At 46.2% G+C, this 15,010-nt stretch overlaps 4 protein-coding genes across 7 annotated transcripts; 2 read left to right on the top strand and 2 right to left on the bottom strand.

Moving 5' to 3' along the window:
• Window positions 1-362: 362 nt before the first annotated feature.
• On the bottom strand, window positions 363-7,435 carry LOC120445618 (transcription factor Ken). The gene is made up of 3 exons (XM_039626130.1): window positions 6,830-7,435; window positions 2,680-2,849; window positions 363-2,623 (listed from the first exon to the last, which is right to left on the bottom strand). The coding sequence occupies exons 1-3, from the start codon at window positions 6,836-6,838 to the stop codon at window positions 1,015-1,017; spliced, it is 1,788 nt and encodes a 595-aa protein (XP_039482064.1). The 5' UTR covers window positions 6,839-7,435; the 3' UTR covers window positions 363-1,014.
• Window positions 7,436-8,993: 1,558 nt separating this feature from the next.
• Window positions 8,994-10,969, top strand: LOC120444983 (trifunctional enzyme subunit beta, mitochondrial). The gene is made up of 4 exons (XM_039625010.2): window positions 8,994-9,153; window positions 9,403-9,562; window positions 9,621-9,795; window positions 9,852-10,969. Exons 1-4 carry the CDS (start codon window positions 9,090-9,092, stop codon window positions 10,860-10,862), a joined length of 1,410 nt encoding a protein of 469 aa, XP_039480944.1. The 5' UTR covers window positions 8,994-9,089; the 3' UTR covers window positions 10,863-10,969.
• Window positions 10,961-12,217, bottom strand: LOC120444985 (NADH dehydrogenase [ubiquinone] 1 alpha subcomplex assembly factor 3). The gene is made up of 3 exons (XM_039625016.2): window positions 11,862-12,217; window positions 11,227-11,425; window positions 10,961-11,174 (listed from the first exon to the last, which is right to left on the bottom strand). Exons 1-3 carry the CDS (start codon window positions 12,110-12,112, stop codon window positions 11,034-11,036), a joined length of 591 nt encoding a protein of 196 aa, XP_039480950.1. The 5' UTR covers window positions 12,113-12,217; the 3' UTR covers window positions 10,961-11,033.
• Window positions 12,218-12,295: 78 nt separating this feature from the next.
• On the top strand, window positions 12,296-14,640 carry LOC120444984 (ceramide phosphoethanolamine synthase). 4 transcript variants are annotated; one of them, XM_039625012.1, is made up of 2 exons: window positions 12,296-12,525; window positions 13,212-14,640. In XM_039625012.1, the coding sequence occupies exon 2, from the start codon at window positions 13,272-13,274 to the stop codon at window positions 14,430-14,432; it is 1,161 nt and encodes a 386-aa protein (XP_039480946.1). In that variant the 5' UTR covers window positions 12,296-12,525; window positions 13,212-13,271; the 3' UTR covers window positions 14,433-14,640. The 4 variants fall into 4 exon arrangements, with proteins under 4 accessions (XP_039480946.1, XP_039480947.1, XP_039480948.1 ...); XM_039625013.1 differs by lacking the exon at window positions 12,296-12,525 and adding an exon at window positions 12,749-12,880; XM_039625014.1 differs by lacking the exon at window positions 12,296-12,525 and adding an exon at window positions 12,760-12,778.
• Window positions 14,641-15,010: the final 370 nt, after the last annotated feature.

Genomic DNA, 15,010 nt, shown 5'->3' with positions numbered 1-15,010 from the left:
CCTAATTGATAAAATATACGTTTTATAATTACAAAAAATCTAACTAATTTGGATATTTATCAGAGCGCTTAAATATTTATATAAAATTTAAATTAACTATTCATTTTGGCACTTGGGCTGCCAACTCAGGCTAAGAAAATACTAAGACACCCGGAAAATACCAACCTGGTAACGGCTTTTTCGGCCGCCAAAATTTGAATAAAACTTACAGTGCGAAATATTTTTTACCTGAAAAAATAAAATAAACTACAGTTAAAAATGCCCCATCCACGTTCCTCTTAAGATTGTACATAAAACACAGCTTCGGTTTAAAATAAAGTATATTTCTAAAAATGATCGAAAGAGTATAAACAAAACGGAAATGCTTTTCTGATTTTATTACGAGCTTGCGAATTATACTGTACACTTTACACACTTTAATTGGCGATTTTAGGAGGGAATACGTAAAATCTTAACACAAAGAGTGTATCCAAAGGTTTGGGCAATGAAGTTCATGCAAGACGGGTTGGAAATACAATAGAAATTAAAATACCTCTCGTATAGACATATGCTTACAAATAAGTGCTCCACTGTGAATGGACCAGCCGCTTAAAAAGTATTGGATTGGGCGTCTAGAGCAAGGGTGTAAGTAGTAGTGGTGCATTTGCGGGGAATTGGAATCGGGATTGGATGTCGAATACAACTTAAATGAGAAAGCAACGTGAATGGCCTCCGGGGTGCGCATTCGAAATGATAAACGATCAAGGATCATGCTGATTCGGATGTGGAGCTCCAGGTCGTTGCGTGCAATATGATCGAGCGGAGTCGCGTGAATGTGTTGCGTTGCGTAAACTTACGATTTAAATTTAGATTTTACATATTTATACAATAGGCAATTAAATCTGCTACTGCTACTATTTAAAATTCAGGTCTCTTTGCAATTGTCCGTCCGGCGGCGAATCACCTCGAATCGACTTGGATCGGATCGGACAGATGGGATACTCTCGGATTATGCGGTAGCCGATGCCCGGGACACTATTCGCGCAGATTCTTCGTCAGCAGCAGGTTATTGTGGTGGCCGGACAGGTGGCGGACGAGCTCCTGGACCGACTCGAAGCACATGGAGCAGAAGCAGCAGCTGTACCGGTTCTCCGTGTCTGCCCCGTTAGTGGTGGTGATGACGTTCCGGTGAACGGAGCACAGATGCTTCAGCAGGTGGGCCTTCTGCTTGAACATGGCCACGCAGAGGCGGCAGGCAAACGGCTTCTCGCCTGTGTGGACGCGCAGATGGGTCTTGAGGTTCCAGGACATGCCGAACTGTTTGCCGCAGTACTCACATCGATACTCCCGTACTGAGGAGGCGTGCGTGTTGCTGCCGGCCAAGTTCGCAGCGGACCCGGAGGCCGACCCACTGCGTCCCTCCGGATGGTCCAGGTTTAGGCTGATGTGCGACAGACTAGAGAGTCGCGACTGCAGATTGGGCATTGCGGACATGGCTGCGTTCTGGTTGGACTGCCACTGATACACAAACTGCGGGCCCAAGTGCATCGGCATCTCAGGACTCTGGGCTCGATTGCGCTGCGCCTCCAGCAGATGCTTCCTGTCCGGCGTCAGTGTGTCCCCATTTAGTGCTCCGTCCTCCAGGTGCGCCAGCATGTTCTTTTCCGATCCAAAGCCCGAAATGGGCGAGGTCGTCGACTTGGCCAGGCGAAGTTCTTCCAGTAGGCTGTGTGGGTACGATGTGAACGGCTGGTTGTCGCTCTGCGTGTTGTGGAATCCGGGTCGTCGCTTCCGATGTGGCGTCACCACGTAGTTCTCCGGCGAGCTGTTGATGTCAGACCCATCGGACAGCGGCTTCATTACGTCCTTGTGCGAGTCGAAGAACAGGCCCTTGCGCTTCGTGCTTTCGCTCGCTGTCACTGCCAGGTCGATGCCGCTGTGGTCTGATCCGGATCCCAGGGTTCTGCTTGCCGAGTTCTCGCTCTTCGTTCGAAGGTCGAGTGAAAGGTTGACGGGATTTATGGTTGAGCTGCTGCTATTGTTGTTGTTATTATTATTGTTGTTGTGGTGATGATGGTGGTGCTGCTGGTGGTTGCTGCTGGCGCTGATGTTGCTGTTGCTACCGCTGGTGCCGCTGTGCGGTGCATTCGAGAGATTTACAATTTCGTCCGTGTCCTTGTCGCTCTTGTTGTCCTTGTGGGTGCATTCGTCATCGTCCTCCTCCTTGCGGTTGTGGCCACCGCTTCGCTCGCACTCGGCCGCGCTCTCGCAGTTATCGTTGGAGTTGAAGGCGGACGAGAAGTCCGCGGCGTTGCGCGACTCATCCACGCTGTCTACCTCGTACTTGAGCGTCTGATCTGGCTCCAGATTCTGCGGGCTGGTGTACTGCTGCTTTCGCCTGTCTGCCCGATCCCGCAGGCCGCCGCACTTGCTGCTCAGATAGGCGGAGTCGGTGGTCTTCCAGCTGTCCGACTTGATCTGCAGCAGCAGCAGCAGGTCGTGCAGATAGTTCACATCCCGCGAGGTAATGCACGTCTGCCCGGAGTACAGGAAGTCCAGCAGGAACTTGAAATAGGTGGCATTTACGTCCGGAAAGTATACGGTGGTGGAGCAGTCGCTCAAGTGGGTGTCCTCCAGCAGGTTCCTACGGCAAGCACGAGGCATTAGAACAGTCTAGAGGATGTATTTCAAGTAGATTACCTTATCAACGGACTGGCGGCCGCCAGGACCAGTTTGTGGGCGTGTAGCTTCACTTTATTCTCGCAGACGATGGTCAGGTCCGCCGGGTGCTCCCCTCTGAAGGCTGCTCCGATTTCTTTGAGTATGCACTCGCCATGCTTGCTGTATTGCAACATCAACATTCTTTGAAACTGCAAGTGGAAGAGCAAGTATGTCGGGTATCGTTAGATTTCTGCTATTTCTTTGGCCCAGATCATGGGTGTCAAATTGCCAAGAGTCCCACATCAACTGCAGAACAAATTTTCCATTTCTACTCAATTGTATTACTAGGAAAAACTTGCTCAAATTCTTCTTCTAAGGCGCAATCGCCGAAATAGGTACAAATTAGTACGTATACGTAATATTCCATTTCCTAACACGCTATCTTGACCTAGGACAAGTATAATTATGAAACCGTTATCAGTGGCTGTTTAGTACAGGAATTCAGAAATTGTTTATGATTCGATTGTTCTAAAGCGAAGAGCTTGATAATAAAAATTTAACATGAGGAGTAATTTTTTAGCAATAAGTAATGCGTTTTTTTCTTAAAAACTAGAACCATTACTGCCGATTAGAAAGTGTGAAATAATTTCAAAAGATAATGGGAGATCAAAGAGTAATGGCTTGTTTAAAGACCGACTTACGGAAGTTCGAGCTATAGAAGTTGAACTGTATGACTACTCCATGGAGTTATTAACGAATGTATGTGGAGCATGTGGTAAAAGTGAGGCCAGTGAAATAGAAAGTTGTGGAATGGGAAGTCTGCATCTTTTTGCTTTGGTATTACACAATCCGCCTTTCACCGCCTGTGTCGCCCTCTCTTTCTCCCTCTCCACCTCTCCCTTGCACTTTCCAGCGATTGTGTCATGCACGCACACAGGCGCACAGCGCTTTTTGTTAGAAAAAGGATCGTGGAAAGAGATTGGAAAGTGCTTTCCATAACGGTTTAGTGCGACACATTACTGAAATTTCAGCATGCGATCGTGTGTCAGTGTGTGTGTGTGTGTGCTGGCATTAACAAACTTCCCATAAAGCAATAGTAAATGTTTACTAATCAGGTTTTTAGGTTTTTCTGTACTTGGTGTTTTTGTAATAATGCAACCCACAATCGTTATACGTGCATGTGTATGTGTGTGTGTGTGCTTTGTTGGAAAAGATGAAAGCTTCACTTCATAGAGCTCCACTATGTTGTTGTTGGTGCTATTGTTGTTTGTGGTAATGGTGTTGCCTCCAAAAAAGCTTTCCCGCAGTGTTGTACTGTTGTTGTTGCTGTTTCTTTTATGCGATGAAATTGTTACACTGAAATTCGCTGGCCTGTGCAATTGTGTCGTTGTACACAGGCAGAAAAATGTGGACTCGCAGGTGAATGTGCCATTCAAATTTTATGGATCATTTACATGTGTATCAAGTGGCATTTTGGAACGTAAAATTCTGCTTTTGTGAAGTTGAAGCCCAGTTAAGTAACCTACTTTCTAGCTGCAAAGTGGAAATCTTTTGATAATTATGTAAAATGTGTAACAGCGAGCTGCCTTTTCTCTCTGTGTAGCGGACTGTATCTGTGTAAGGTCTTGCGCGTGTGCGTGTGAGTGTAGTGCAGCGGGACTTTTGCAAGTGTGCGTTCACTGGGGGGCCACCATTATTGTATTGTGCAAGAGCATGGCTTGTAAGCTCTTTTCGGCTGCGCGAGTGTGAGTGAGTGTCTGCATGGCCCCACGAAAAGTAATAAACCAAAAAGCGAAGCTAAAGTTCAGCAGCAGCAGATCTCGAAAACGGAAAAAACGAAAAACTTCGGAAAGATAGTCTTGCTTTTTGTTACGCTCTGCTGCTTCTCCCCACCATTCCCCCGCGACCAGCCCCCCTTGGCTCCACCACTCCTTTTGCATGGAGACGAACGAAACGTTCACTTTCAATAAAACTTGAATGACTGGCTTGGCGGAGAGCAAGAGAATGGAAATGGGAATGTTGTATTTGGCTTGGGAATGGCAAGCGAAAGCTGAGCATGGATCTTTGTTTTTCGCTTTTTGCAATGGAGTGGGGGATCTGGTGTGCTCATTCTAACGCTAGATAAATTCCAAAGCGGTATTGACAGAACATATACAGATGTATGTATCTATGAGTGTGTGGTTGTATACTTAATGCTTCCACGAATCAGGGCCATTCACTTTCTACAAGTTTCTCAGCGGATTTCGCAATCGAAATCTGCTTGCGAGTAGAGCATGACTAAAGATCGTTACCGCATTTAAGGCAATCAAAAGGTGAAAGTTCATGGTAATAATTCCTTAAATGAAGACGCCATAGGGATACGTACGTATGTACGTCCGTATGTATGTATGTTTGTGTATTTCCCAACATTTCTCCTCTCTCTTCGCGGGACTCACACACTCGCGCTCACACGCGCACTTCGGCAAACTGGAAATGAGAATGAAAGGGACAAAGCGAAAGAGGAGAAGGAGAAGGCGGAGGATCGCGGGGAGGGCGATACGAAAACAAAACGCGCTAACTCACAATGCGCGCATAAAATCACCTTTCACAAAAAGCTTTTCTCCTCTCTATGCTGTGTATGTGTGTCTGTATGTCCAACGATCGGGGTATAAAGCTAAACAACGAAACAGACATAGCGACATATAGACGGAGAACGCAATCGTTTCTATATGTATATTTCCACACTTTCCGATTTTTGTCGTCGTCATCGTTCCCATGTAATGTAAATGTAGTTTTACAATTACTCTTTCCCCTGCGCATTGTGGTGTGTGTGCAGATTGCGTGAGTGTTTACGAATATAAAGCACATGTGTCTATTTCCAAGTGGAAGAGAATGGCAAAGGGAACGGAAGCGGGAGCGGTAGCGGGGGCTACAGGAAAGGGGAACTGGAAATGGAACTGGAAACTGAAATGGAACTGGAATCGCACGGATCTTATCCGATCGAAGGCCTCAAAAGAGAAAGCTATGCGGGGTTTTGAAAGTATTATAAGCTCGCGTAAAGGTAAAAAGTTAAAAGGGAGCGGAGCGCGCATTCAAACTCGTTTTCCTGCCCTCTCTGTCGCTCCATCGCAGTCGCATTCTCCTCGTTTCCCGCTCTCTCCCGCGCTACCCCTGCCCCCTTTCACGAAAGCTCTGACTTGCTGATCCAAAAAGAAGCGAGGGAAAATGGCAAAGAGTCGCCGTCGTTGTCGTCGTCTTTCGTACTTGTTGTAAATGCTACACTCGTAAAAGTGACCCAAATTTGAATTGCATAACTCCATAAGCTGGGCGATACGGAGAAAGATAGGAAAGGGGCTCGTAAAGGAGTTAACAATGCGCTAGTTTCGTGGACGCCGTCAACGGATCTACGCTTTAAAATATATGCCAGATAAGGGGCAAACTAAACGGGGAAATCAAAGATCTCACCACAACAGGCTTTCTAAGTTTTCCCCACACCCACGCGCCTTTGAACTAAAACCCCTCCATCTGGAAAAACCTACGCCCCTGTCTTTGCTAACAGCATATTTTGTAACATCTGCGCGATCGTGTAACCGCATGCATGTGTTTGTGCCTGCGTGTGTGTGTGTGTGCTTTTTCACCTTCACTCTTATTGGAAAGCAGTTAAGTTGGTCGAGTGCGTGCGCCAATGTACGTAGGTTCGTACGTAGATCTGTGTCTTCAAATTCCATGACATGCATACGATCGCACCAATACACGGGCGGTATTACGCAGACAAAAGCACGCGATGAAGGTCACTAAGCCTTTCTTGTCTCCAGTTGTTGTTGTTGTTTTGCTGGGTTCAGTTGTTGTTGCAGTGCTAATGATGTTCATGACGACGAAGATTGGATCGCCACGAACCGAAGCTTCGACGCAAAGTTTTGGATACCATACGATACCAAACGATACGATACGATGCGATCCAAACCGAGCTTGGAATGTTTTCAGTTTTCTGCTTTTCTGTTTTCTGCTTTTCTGTTTTCTCTACCACTATTAAGTTAGTTTCTGACCTTGGCTGCTTTGTGTGCTTAGGTGCACAAAGAGCCACACACACGTATCGCGGACGCAGACGCAGACCCAAAACCCCGACTTTTATCTCAGCGATGTTGCAATGCCCAAAGATGATGAAAATCTCAAACGTCGGAAAAGCTTGCTGCCGAACGGCGGGACTCACCTCTTTCATTAAGTTGGTTGTTCAGCAGTTGGTTAATCCCAGTATGAATATAGTCTCATTCACTCGCGCACTTTCTGTTCTGTTCTGATCGCCTAATCCCTGCGATCGGCCATTTACTGCTGGCTGCTCAGTGGAAACGGAAACTTTCGATTTCATTGACCATGGTTTGTTTATATTTTTTCCAGCCAATTTCACAGAATTTTGCAGATTTAAAAATTTCTCTTTGGCTTTTCCTGTTGCCTCTTTCTCTTCCTCTTCTTTTTATGCGACGCAACGCAAGAAATATCCACCAACACACTGGCAATGCTCACTCAAACACACACACACTCACAAAAGTTCACTACAACGGCACAGCTACAACTACAACGGCAACATTACTTTAACTAGGTTGAAGTTTTGTTTTTTCTTTTTGTTTTATTGCGAAATAAAAAACTTGATTGGTAAAACTTTTTCTGGCGCGAGCGCGACTGCGAGCGGGACGAATGAACCGATCTTGCCTCTCTCTCGCTTTTCGACTTCAGCTTCTGCTTTTGCTTTGCTTGTGCCTGTGCTTCCACTTTCAGTTTGCGCGCGCGCACGTCCGTTCACTCGGAGCCTTTTTTTTTGACTGTGCGGTCTTTGCGAACTTTGCGAACGATCGCTACTACCGACATATCGATATCGATACCGATATACCGATGCAAAGAGAATCAGTCTTGTTTTTCTCTCTTTGCTTCTGCCAGCAACCAGCCAGCAACAACAACAACAACAACAACGGATCTTTACAGTGGGCCATCGGAGTATTTTACCACCTGACTCAGTGAATTCTAACTTTTAGTTACTTACTTGCCTGTTGCTACATTATTTTCGTATTAAAAATAACTCGAGACCAAATATAAGTTGATTAAAAAACACATAATAATACATCGGAATGCATGTATCCCTTTAGTTATTAAATTAATTTTTATCCAATATTATTGTATTCGTAAAAGCGATAATTTCACCCGCCAATGTGCTTCTTTCAACCACTGTAAATGTCTCTTCAATGAAAGAGAGCGGACATTTCATTTCCCGCCAAAATGTGAGCTTTCACCAGGGCCTTTAAATGTGTATGTATGTATGCTTGACTTGTTTAAAATTTACATAAACGTTAATACAATAATTTGAAAAAATATATATACATATGTATATTCAAATAATTAAAGCATTGAATGTAATATACTTACGCACATAAATTACGCCATCCGCGAACTACTATGAAGGGTCATTCATAATAAAGGCTAAATAATACCTGTGTTCAGTCTGTATACTTTCTATTACTTAACATAATAGTTTAAAATTATTTCAAAATTGCGTTCACATATGTAGAAAGGATTCTTGTACAACAGTAATTTACTGAAATACTAAGGAAATGCGTACCGAAACATTTCACCTTGATCTCCAATAAGCCGCCATCCTTTCATTATTTCCATCCTTTGTGAGTCTTTAACGATCGCTCATTTGAATGCACACGCCGCCTACATTTGCATCTTACCCCTTTACTATCCCATTTTGGGAAACCATTAAATTCGTCCTTGAACCTAATTTCTTTCGTTGGCAATGAAAGCAGCGAGTGAAACGAATTTGTATGCAAATCATTGAGGAAGTAATAATGGTTCCATAACGACAGTGCATTTTATTTATAATCTATTTTAGGTTTGAAAATAGAAATTGAGAACTGCAAGAGTGACCTTGGGAAGTAATCCTTTCTTTCGCCCATTTGCATGCAGCTATCTAGTTGCATTGTGGTTCAAGGACACGGTTAATGGTTTTCCATTGTGGGAAAGGGTATGCAGATTGTAGGTGACGAATGGGCGCGCAGATGGACATCGTAAACAACGAGTTTAATAGGATAATCAAGATCAAGGTCATTGGAGAAATCTATTCTTTAATGTGTCTCCTAGATTGTTTTGCACACATTTGAATGAAGTTGAATAGCGTAGGAATAGAAAACGATTTTCATACGCAGTATGGCAAGCGAAAATAACAAATTATTTATTCCTTTGTATTTGAATATAACTAAATAATAGATCTTATTTTGGAAACTGTTCTTATGATCTACGAATAAGCTCTTCAGAAAGGGTATTTACAGTTCGAAAGCTCTTTATGCGCTAGCTTTCGATAACCGATAGTATGCAATGAGTGTCGATAGCAAACCGCGATCCGGCATTCATCACTAGCCAAACAGCTGCAGTCGCAACAGCGAGAAAAGCGAGAAGAGAAATTCAAAAACTTTCGCAAAATGAGCCTTCAAAATGTCTGCCGCAGGGGCAACTCCTTCAACCTGTTGAACGTCACCAGGAAAGGTGAGTTATTGCTGCAGGTGTTGTAATGGACCCAATCCCCAAGCTATACTGCACCGGTTGGACTTTGGCTCTGACAATTCATAACGATTTGTGGCAGCAGCAGCCGATTGAATCTGAAAGGGCCAAAGTCCAAACTCGAGTTCGCAGTGACGTCTTGCGGGGCAAAGATAATGATAATGTATGGGTACATCATGATTAAAAATAAAGTGAAACGAGAGTGCTAAGGATAATCACGAGCCCCTTTTCCAGTTCAATGCCGCACTTTATCGGCCGCTGTGGCGAATCCACAACCGAAGCAGAAGAACGGCCAGAATATTGTGCTCGTCGATGGCGTCCGCACACCCTTCCTGACTTCCGGAACCACCTACTCCAAGCTGATGCCCCACGAACTGGCCAGGCACTCGCTTTTGTAAGTTCACAATCCTTAGTATCCATGAAGAATTTCCTCATACCGCTCCATTCAACAGGTCGTTGTTGCAAAAGAACCGCCTGGACAAGGAGCTCATCGATTACATCGTCTATGGCAGCGTTATCCAAGAGGTGAAGACCTCCAACATTGCCAGGGAGGCAGCCTTAGCAGCTGGATTCAGCAACAAGACACCTGCCCACACTGTCACCATGGCCTGCATCAGTTCCAATGCGGTAAGAGCCTCGTTAATAGTTACTTAAAATTTGAATCTATAGACCACACATTGCAGGCCATCACCACGGGCATGGGTCTGATTGCCACCAACACCTACGATGTCATCGTGGCCGGCGGCGTGGAGTTCATGTCTGATGTTCCCATTCGCCACTCCCGTAAGATGCGCTCCCTGCTCCTGAAAGCGAACAAGGCCAAGACCCTGGGGCAGCGGCTGGGCCTGCTGTCCACCTTTAGGCCAGACTTCCTGGCCCCCGAGCTGCCCGCCGTGGCGGAGTTCTCCTCCGGCGAGACCATGGGACACTCGGCTGATCGTCTGGCATCTGCCTTCAACGTATCCCGCAGCGAGCAGGACGAGTATGCCCTGCGATCCCACACACTGGCCAAGGAGGCCCAGGAGAAGGGCTACTTCACCGATCTGGTTCCCTTCAAGGTGTCCGGCGTGGACCAGATCGTGGACAAGGACAATGGCATCCGCGTGTCCAGCCCCGAGAGCCTGGCCAAGCTGAGGCCCGCCTTCGTGAAGCCCTACGGCACTGTGACAGCAGCTAACGCCTCCTTCCTCACAGACGGGGCCTCTGCTTGCATTATCATGACCGAGGAGAAGGCCAAGCAGCTGGGCCTGAAGCCCAAAGCCTATCTGCGCGACTTCCTGTACGTGTCGCAGGATCCTGTCAACCAGTTGCTGCTGGGACCCGCCTACGGAATTCCCAAGCTGCTCAAGAAGGCCGGACTCACCCTGAAGGACATTGACTCCTGGGAGATTCATGAGGCATTCGCCGGACAGATCGTGGCCAATCTGAAGGCTCTTGACTCCGACTGGTTCTGCAAGACGTATTTGGGCCTGAATGAGAAGGTCGGCACCCCCGATCTGTCCAAGTGGAACAACTGGGGTGGTTCGCTGTCTATTGGCCACCCCTTCGCCGCCACAGGAGTCCGCCTCTGCATGCACACGGCGAACCGCCTGGTCCGTGAAGATGGCAAGCTGGGAGTGGTCGCCGCATGTGCAGCTGGAGGACAGGGCGTGGCCATGCTTATTGAGCGCTATCCGGGCGCCACCGCCGACTGAAATCGCCAATTAATCGACAAGGAGGAGAGTGCAGTTTGACTGCGAGATTGCTAGCTTTTATACACTTTACAACTATGTCTATTACGAATAAAGAAATCTGAATTTTACAAACAGTTTAATTTCTAACAAAGCACCAGCCTTCAAACAATCATTAGATGTGTCTAAGTAATCCTACTCGGTCTCGTAGAGCTCCTTCTTCCGCAGCTTCGCTTGCAGAATGTCGTTCTCGTTGTAGGTAAGGTGCAGTGGGGGTATCAGGGCGCAGGCCACCATTCGGTTCTCGGCATTCAGGAAGTTGAAGGTGGCACATGCCTGCAAATAGTGCGATTCAGTAAGGATCTTAAAGAGGAAGTGAGGTACCTACCTGCTCTGTGCGCAGGACCTCTACGTTTATCTTGTACTTCTTCATGAATTCTATAATTCTCTTGGAAAGCGCTGGCGGCGGTGCCTGGTCGCCTATGCCAATGATTAGAACGTCGATCTTTGGCTCTAGGGTGGGGAAGAGGCTAAGACTGTCCTCGTTGATGTCCTCGAAGCTGTTTACGTTCCAGGAAAGAACCGATCTGTAAAAACCACATACAAAATTAATCTTTATCTTTAGATTTAACAAAACCATTCGTTATTACTCATCGATTTGGGATCAAAAAACATGGACAAGCTGACCGTTACAAAATGGTTTTCTAAATCCGAAAATGCCTAAAAAGGAATTCTAAATACAGGCTAAACAGTGAAGAATATCCTAAGAAATTATAGAAATAATGAAAGTTTAAATATTCAACTAATCTCTAACAACTATGGCTTGATTTTACATCAAGCTTATAGTTGTAGTATGAAAATTTAAACTTCTTCAGCACAGCTCCTAGACTTTTGCTTAAGAAATTCGAGGACTGCCTAATTAAATTTTAGGAATTGGGATTGAAGGATCAGTGTCAAACCATAAACCACATGCACTTGTTTACATAATTGGGCGACCCACTGCATCCGACGATGGCCACAAACCTGGGGAACACGGAGATGGGGCCAATGAGGACCATGTCGTTGTTGAGCCTGAATCCGTACTGGCTGTAACCGGTGACCATAAGACCCAGATCCGTTTCGGTGTTGAAGATGGTGACTTTTGTTTTCCCGTCGTGGTCGTAGGCCTTGCTGAAGTTAGCCGAAACCGCATGAAGCCGGCGACATGCGGTGCTGCGCGGCAGCAAGAGGTTACGACCCTGCTGGCCCACCGTCCTAAGGGTCCTTGCAATCATCGTTTTGTGTTAGAAAAGTAATTAATGGCTATTACAACAATTTAAAACTATCAAAATAGACTGAAGTTGAAAAGTTTAACAGGCCAGAGTGGCCGGAGGTGCGCAGTGCGGGCTGGCCGAAATGTTATCGATAGCGCTGGATGCCATCGCTATTGAACGATATCGCGCTGCGCTGGCCACACTACTTGGCCATTAATTTACGAAATTTACGAACAATTAACATAAACTTTTACATTTATCCGTGTGTTTTAGCAATAACTATATATCTATGTGCTGTTGTTGACTACGTCTAAGTGCCACAGTGTCTGCAGGCTGCAACTCCAACAAGTTGCTCGCAATTACCCCCATCGCAGTAATAAATACTGCAATGTTTTGATACAGTGTATATTTGTTTGCAATGATTCAGCAAGGCGGTGAGTGCAAGTTCCCAAACGCAATTGCCGTGCATATCTTCTATATCATCTAAATTACTTCGATCGTCAATTCCAGCCAATGAATGCCTCCTATTACCATATACCATATGCCCACTTATCAAGGGGCACCTCTCCGCACACATGCACACACACACAGGCACGCACGCCCTATGGGTGTGTGATGGATTGCTGCGTGCACGCACACACCTGCAGCCAATTAGAAGCCCCGTTAATCGGCATTGGCAGTTAAAAGGTTACTAATAGCGGCTATAATTCCCAGTGCCTCGCCAAAAGCTTCCGCAAATACCAGCAGATAGTGCGCCACTCAGTGGAGTAGAGCAGATAGTGCGCTGTGGTGGGTGGGCTGTGGAGAGGGGGTGCTTGTGTATGTGTGGGTGCCCAAGTCGGGCGATTTAGTCATCCAGAATCTGACCATATTGCTCTGTTTTCCCTTTTTCGTCACTGCAATCGCTCCCTAAAATTCCTTCGATATGAGTTGCCAGTGGTTAGTTAGCTTTCGGATTTTAAAGATCATTATGATCCGCACATACATATGTATTTGAAAGAGTGATTTCAAAATCATTTATGTGACTTACCTTATGTCGCGCGCTGCTTATCTCGACAATTAGTGTGCTAACACCTTTGATATACCATATTGATCAGCTTCACCTCTTTCCGCCTTGCAGTTGCTCCCTGAAATCAGCCCGATAAGAACCTAGTGTTAAGCGCTACCTCAAAGTGTCACCATGATCGGACCCAGTTCGCAGATCAGCAAGATCCTGCTCACCCTGCTGTTTCTGCTGATCATCTTCTACGTTTTCATGGATGTGGAGCTCTACCTGCGCATCCATAACTACACCATCGAGCGGAACTACCACACGAATGTCTCGCTGCCCGCTTCCGTCGTGGGTCAGTCCACCTCGGAGTCCGGGTCCGGCAGCATCAGCAGCAGTAGCAGCAGCAGTATCAGTACGAAACTCCCCACCGCCGGCGATCGGCAGCCGTCCTACGAGGACCACACCTGGATATCCTGTGATATAAACCCACTATGCCATGTGACCGTGAAGGCCATTCTGCTGGACCACACCAACCACTACCTGTTCGCCCCGCTGGCCACCATTTTCGACAACGTGATCGGCTTCTCGCGCTCCACCTTTATCACGCCCAACATGATATCGTTTTTCCACGTGGGCGTGGCTTGTCTGGCGGGAAAATTGGTGGCCTCGGACAGCCTGGGCTATCGGCGGCTGGGCGTGCTGCTCTTCCAGATCCGCACCTTCCTGGACGACTTGGACGGGCATGTAGCGCGCGTGCGCAAGCACATACGCGGCGAGCGCTCGGAGATCGGCACATCTGGCTACTATGTGGACGGCCTGTGCGACGGACTCGGATGCATTGCCCTGCTGCTGGGCATATTCTTTTACCTGAAGAACAATCCACCGCGGAGGGGCTACTCCATCATACCGATGAGCGACTCCAAGCTGCCGGAGCCCACCATGATGATACCGAAGATGAAGGCCACCACGCGTAAGGTGGCCAAGAACGTTATCAGCTTTACGGGCCAGCTGCTGCTGAGCTCGACGGCGTGGAATCGCTATATTGCCGTCTACCAAAACATGCTGGAGCGGGAGGACGTGAGCGGCAACCAGTCGCATTGCCAGGACTACGTGTTCAAGTCCAGCTGGTTCTTCTGCGTCGCCTGGATGTGGCGCATCGTCAACGTGCACGCCCTGCTGCACTGCGTCCTGCTGAGCATATTCTGCGACAAGCTGTGGGACTTCCTGCGCGCGATCCGGTACAGCGGTTATATTATCCTGTTAGTTGCTATCTGTTTAACTGAAATGCACATTCTGGAGGCCCAGAACTACATTTTCAACTCTACGGCGTGCAGTAATATTTCACTGTGATTTTACTAATATTACGAGAAAATACAATAATATTTGTGTAGTGCAAATCAGCGATGCCTTTTTTAATTGTGTATAAATAATGTACCATAATTGTTAGCCAATCATTAATATCTCGAAACCAACTAATGCATTTTGTCATTCAAGCGCGGTCTGCAAGAGCAATCGAAACTCCTTCAGCTGTAAATAATAAATGTTATTGATTAATAAAGTCTTGGTGTTTTAATTGTGAGAATTTCCATTTTCGTTGGCATTTATTTATATTTTGGTTTATTAATCACATAGATGATGCTCGCGATAATTTAAGGTGATGACGCGGCGCCAATTAATACATGTTCCACTTTAACAGAAGTCGTGCTTTAAAACGCAAAGTTGTTCTTTTTTTTCTTTCCCAATTTATTTAACATTTAATTCCGCTCAGAAGAAATTTGGAATCATAGTTGTATGTACGTATGTATATTCCCTAACTTACAGCCGACCGATTGTACAACAAACTATCGTTCATCAATTGGTCGGACTTATCGATTGCAGGTGCACTAGCCACTATCGCTATAAAAAATACCAAAGCACCGGAATATTCA

The sequence above is a fragment of the Drosophila santomea genome, chromosome 2R (assembly GCF_016746245.2).
Source record: "Drosophila santomea strain STO CAGO 1482 chromosome 2R, Prin_Dsan_1.1, whole genome shotgun sequence".
NCBI classification, from domain to species: domain Eukaryota; kingdom Metazoa; phylum Arthropoda; class Insecta; order Diptera; family Drosophilidae; genus Drosophila; species Drosophila santomea.
This window is presented reverse-complemented; position numbering and strand designations above follow the sequence as displayed.

What these genes read in the sequence shown, in the direction of transcription:
- LOC120444985 (XM_039625016.2), bottom strand. Translation starts at nt 12,112, where the DNA reads ATGATTGCAAGGACCCTTAGGACGGTGGGCCAGCAGGGTCGTAACCTC. An exon ending in CCCATCTCCGTGTTCCCCAG is followed by an intron (nt 11,426 to 11,861) that starts GTTTGTGGCCAT and finishes TGGTTTTTACAG; the next exon opens with ATCGGTTCTTTCCTGGAACG. An exon ending in AGGTCCTGCGCACAGAGCAG is followed by an intron (nt 11,175 to 11,226) that starts GTAGGTACCTCA and finishes CACTATTTGCAG; the next exon opens with GCATGTGCCACCTTCAACTT.
- LOC120444984 (XM_039625012.1), top strand. Translation starts at nt 13,272, where the DNA reads ATGATCGGACCCAGTTCGCAGATCAGCAAGATCCTGCTCACCCTGCTG.
- LOC120445618 (XM_039626130.1), bottom strand. An exon ending in GCCGCCAGTCCGTTGATAAG is followed by an intron (nt 2,624 to 2,679) that starts GTAATCTACTTG and finishes TGCTTGCCGTAG; the next exon opens with GAACCTGCTGGAGGACACCC.
- LOC120444983 (XM_039625010.2), top strand. Translation starts at nt 9,090, where the DNA reads ATGAGCCTTCAAAATGTCTGCCGCAGGGGCAACTCCTTCAACCTGTTG. An exon ending in GTTGAACGTCACCAGGAAAG is followed by an intron (nt 9,154 to 9,402) that starts GTGAGTTATTGC and finishes CCCCTTTTCCAG; the next exon opens with TTCAATGCCGCACTTTATCG. An exon ending in CTGGCCAGGCACTCGCTTTT is followed by an intron (nt 9,563 to 9,620) that starts GTAAGTTCACAA and finishes TCCATTCAACAG; the next exon opens with GTCGTTGTTGCAAAAGAACC.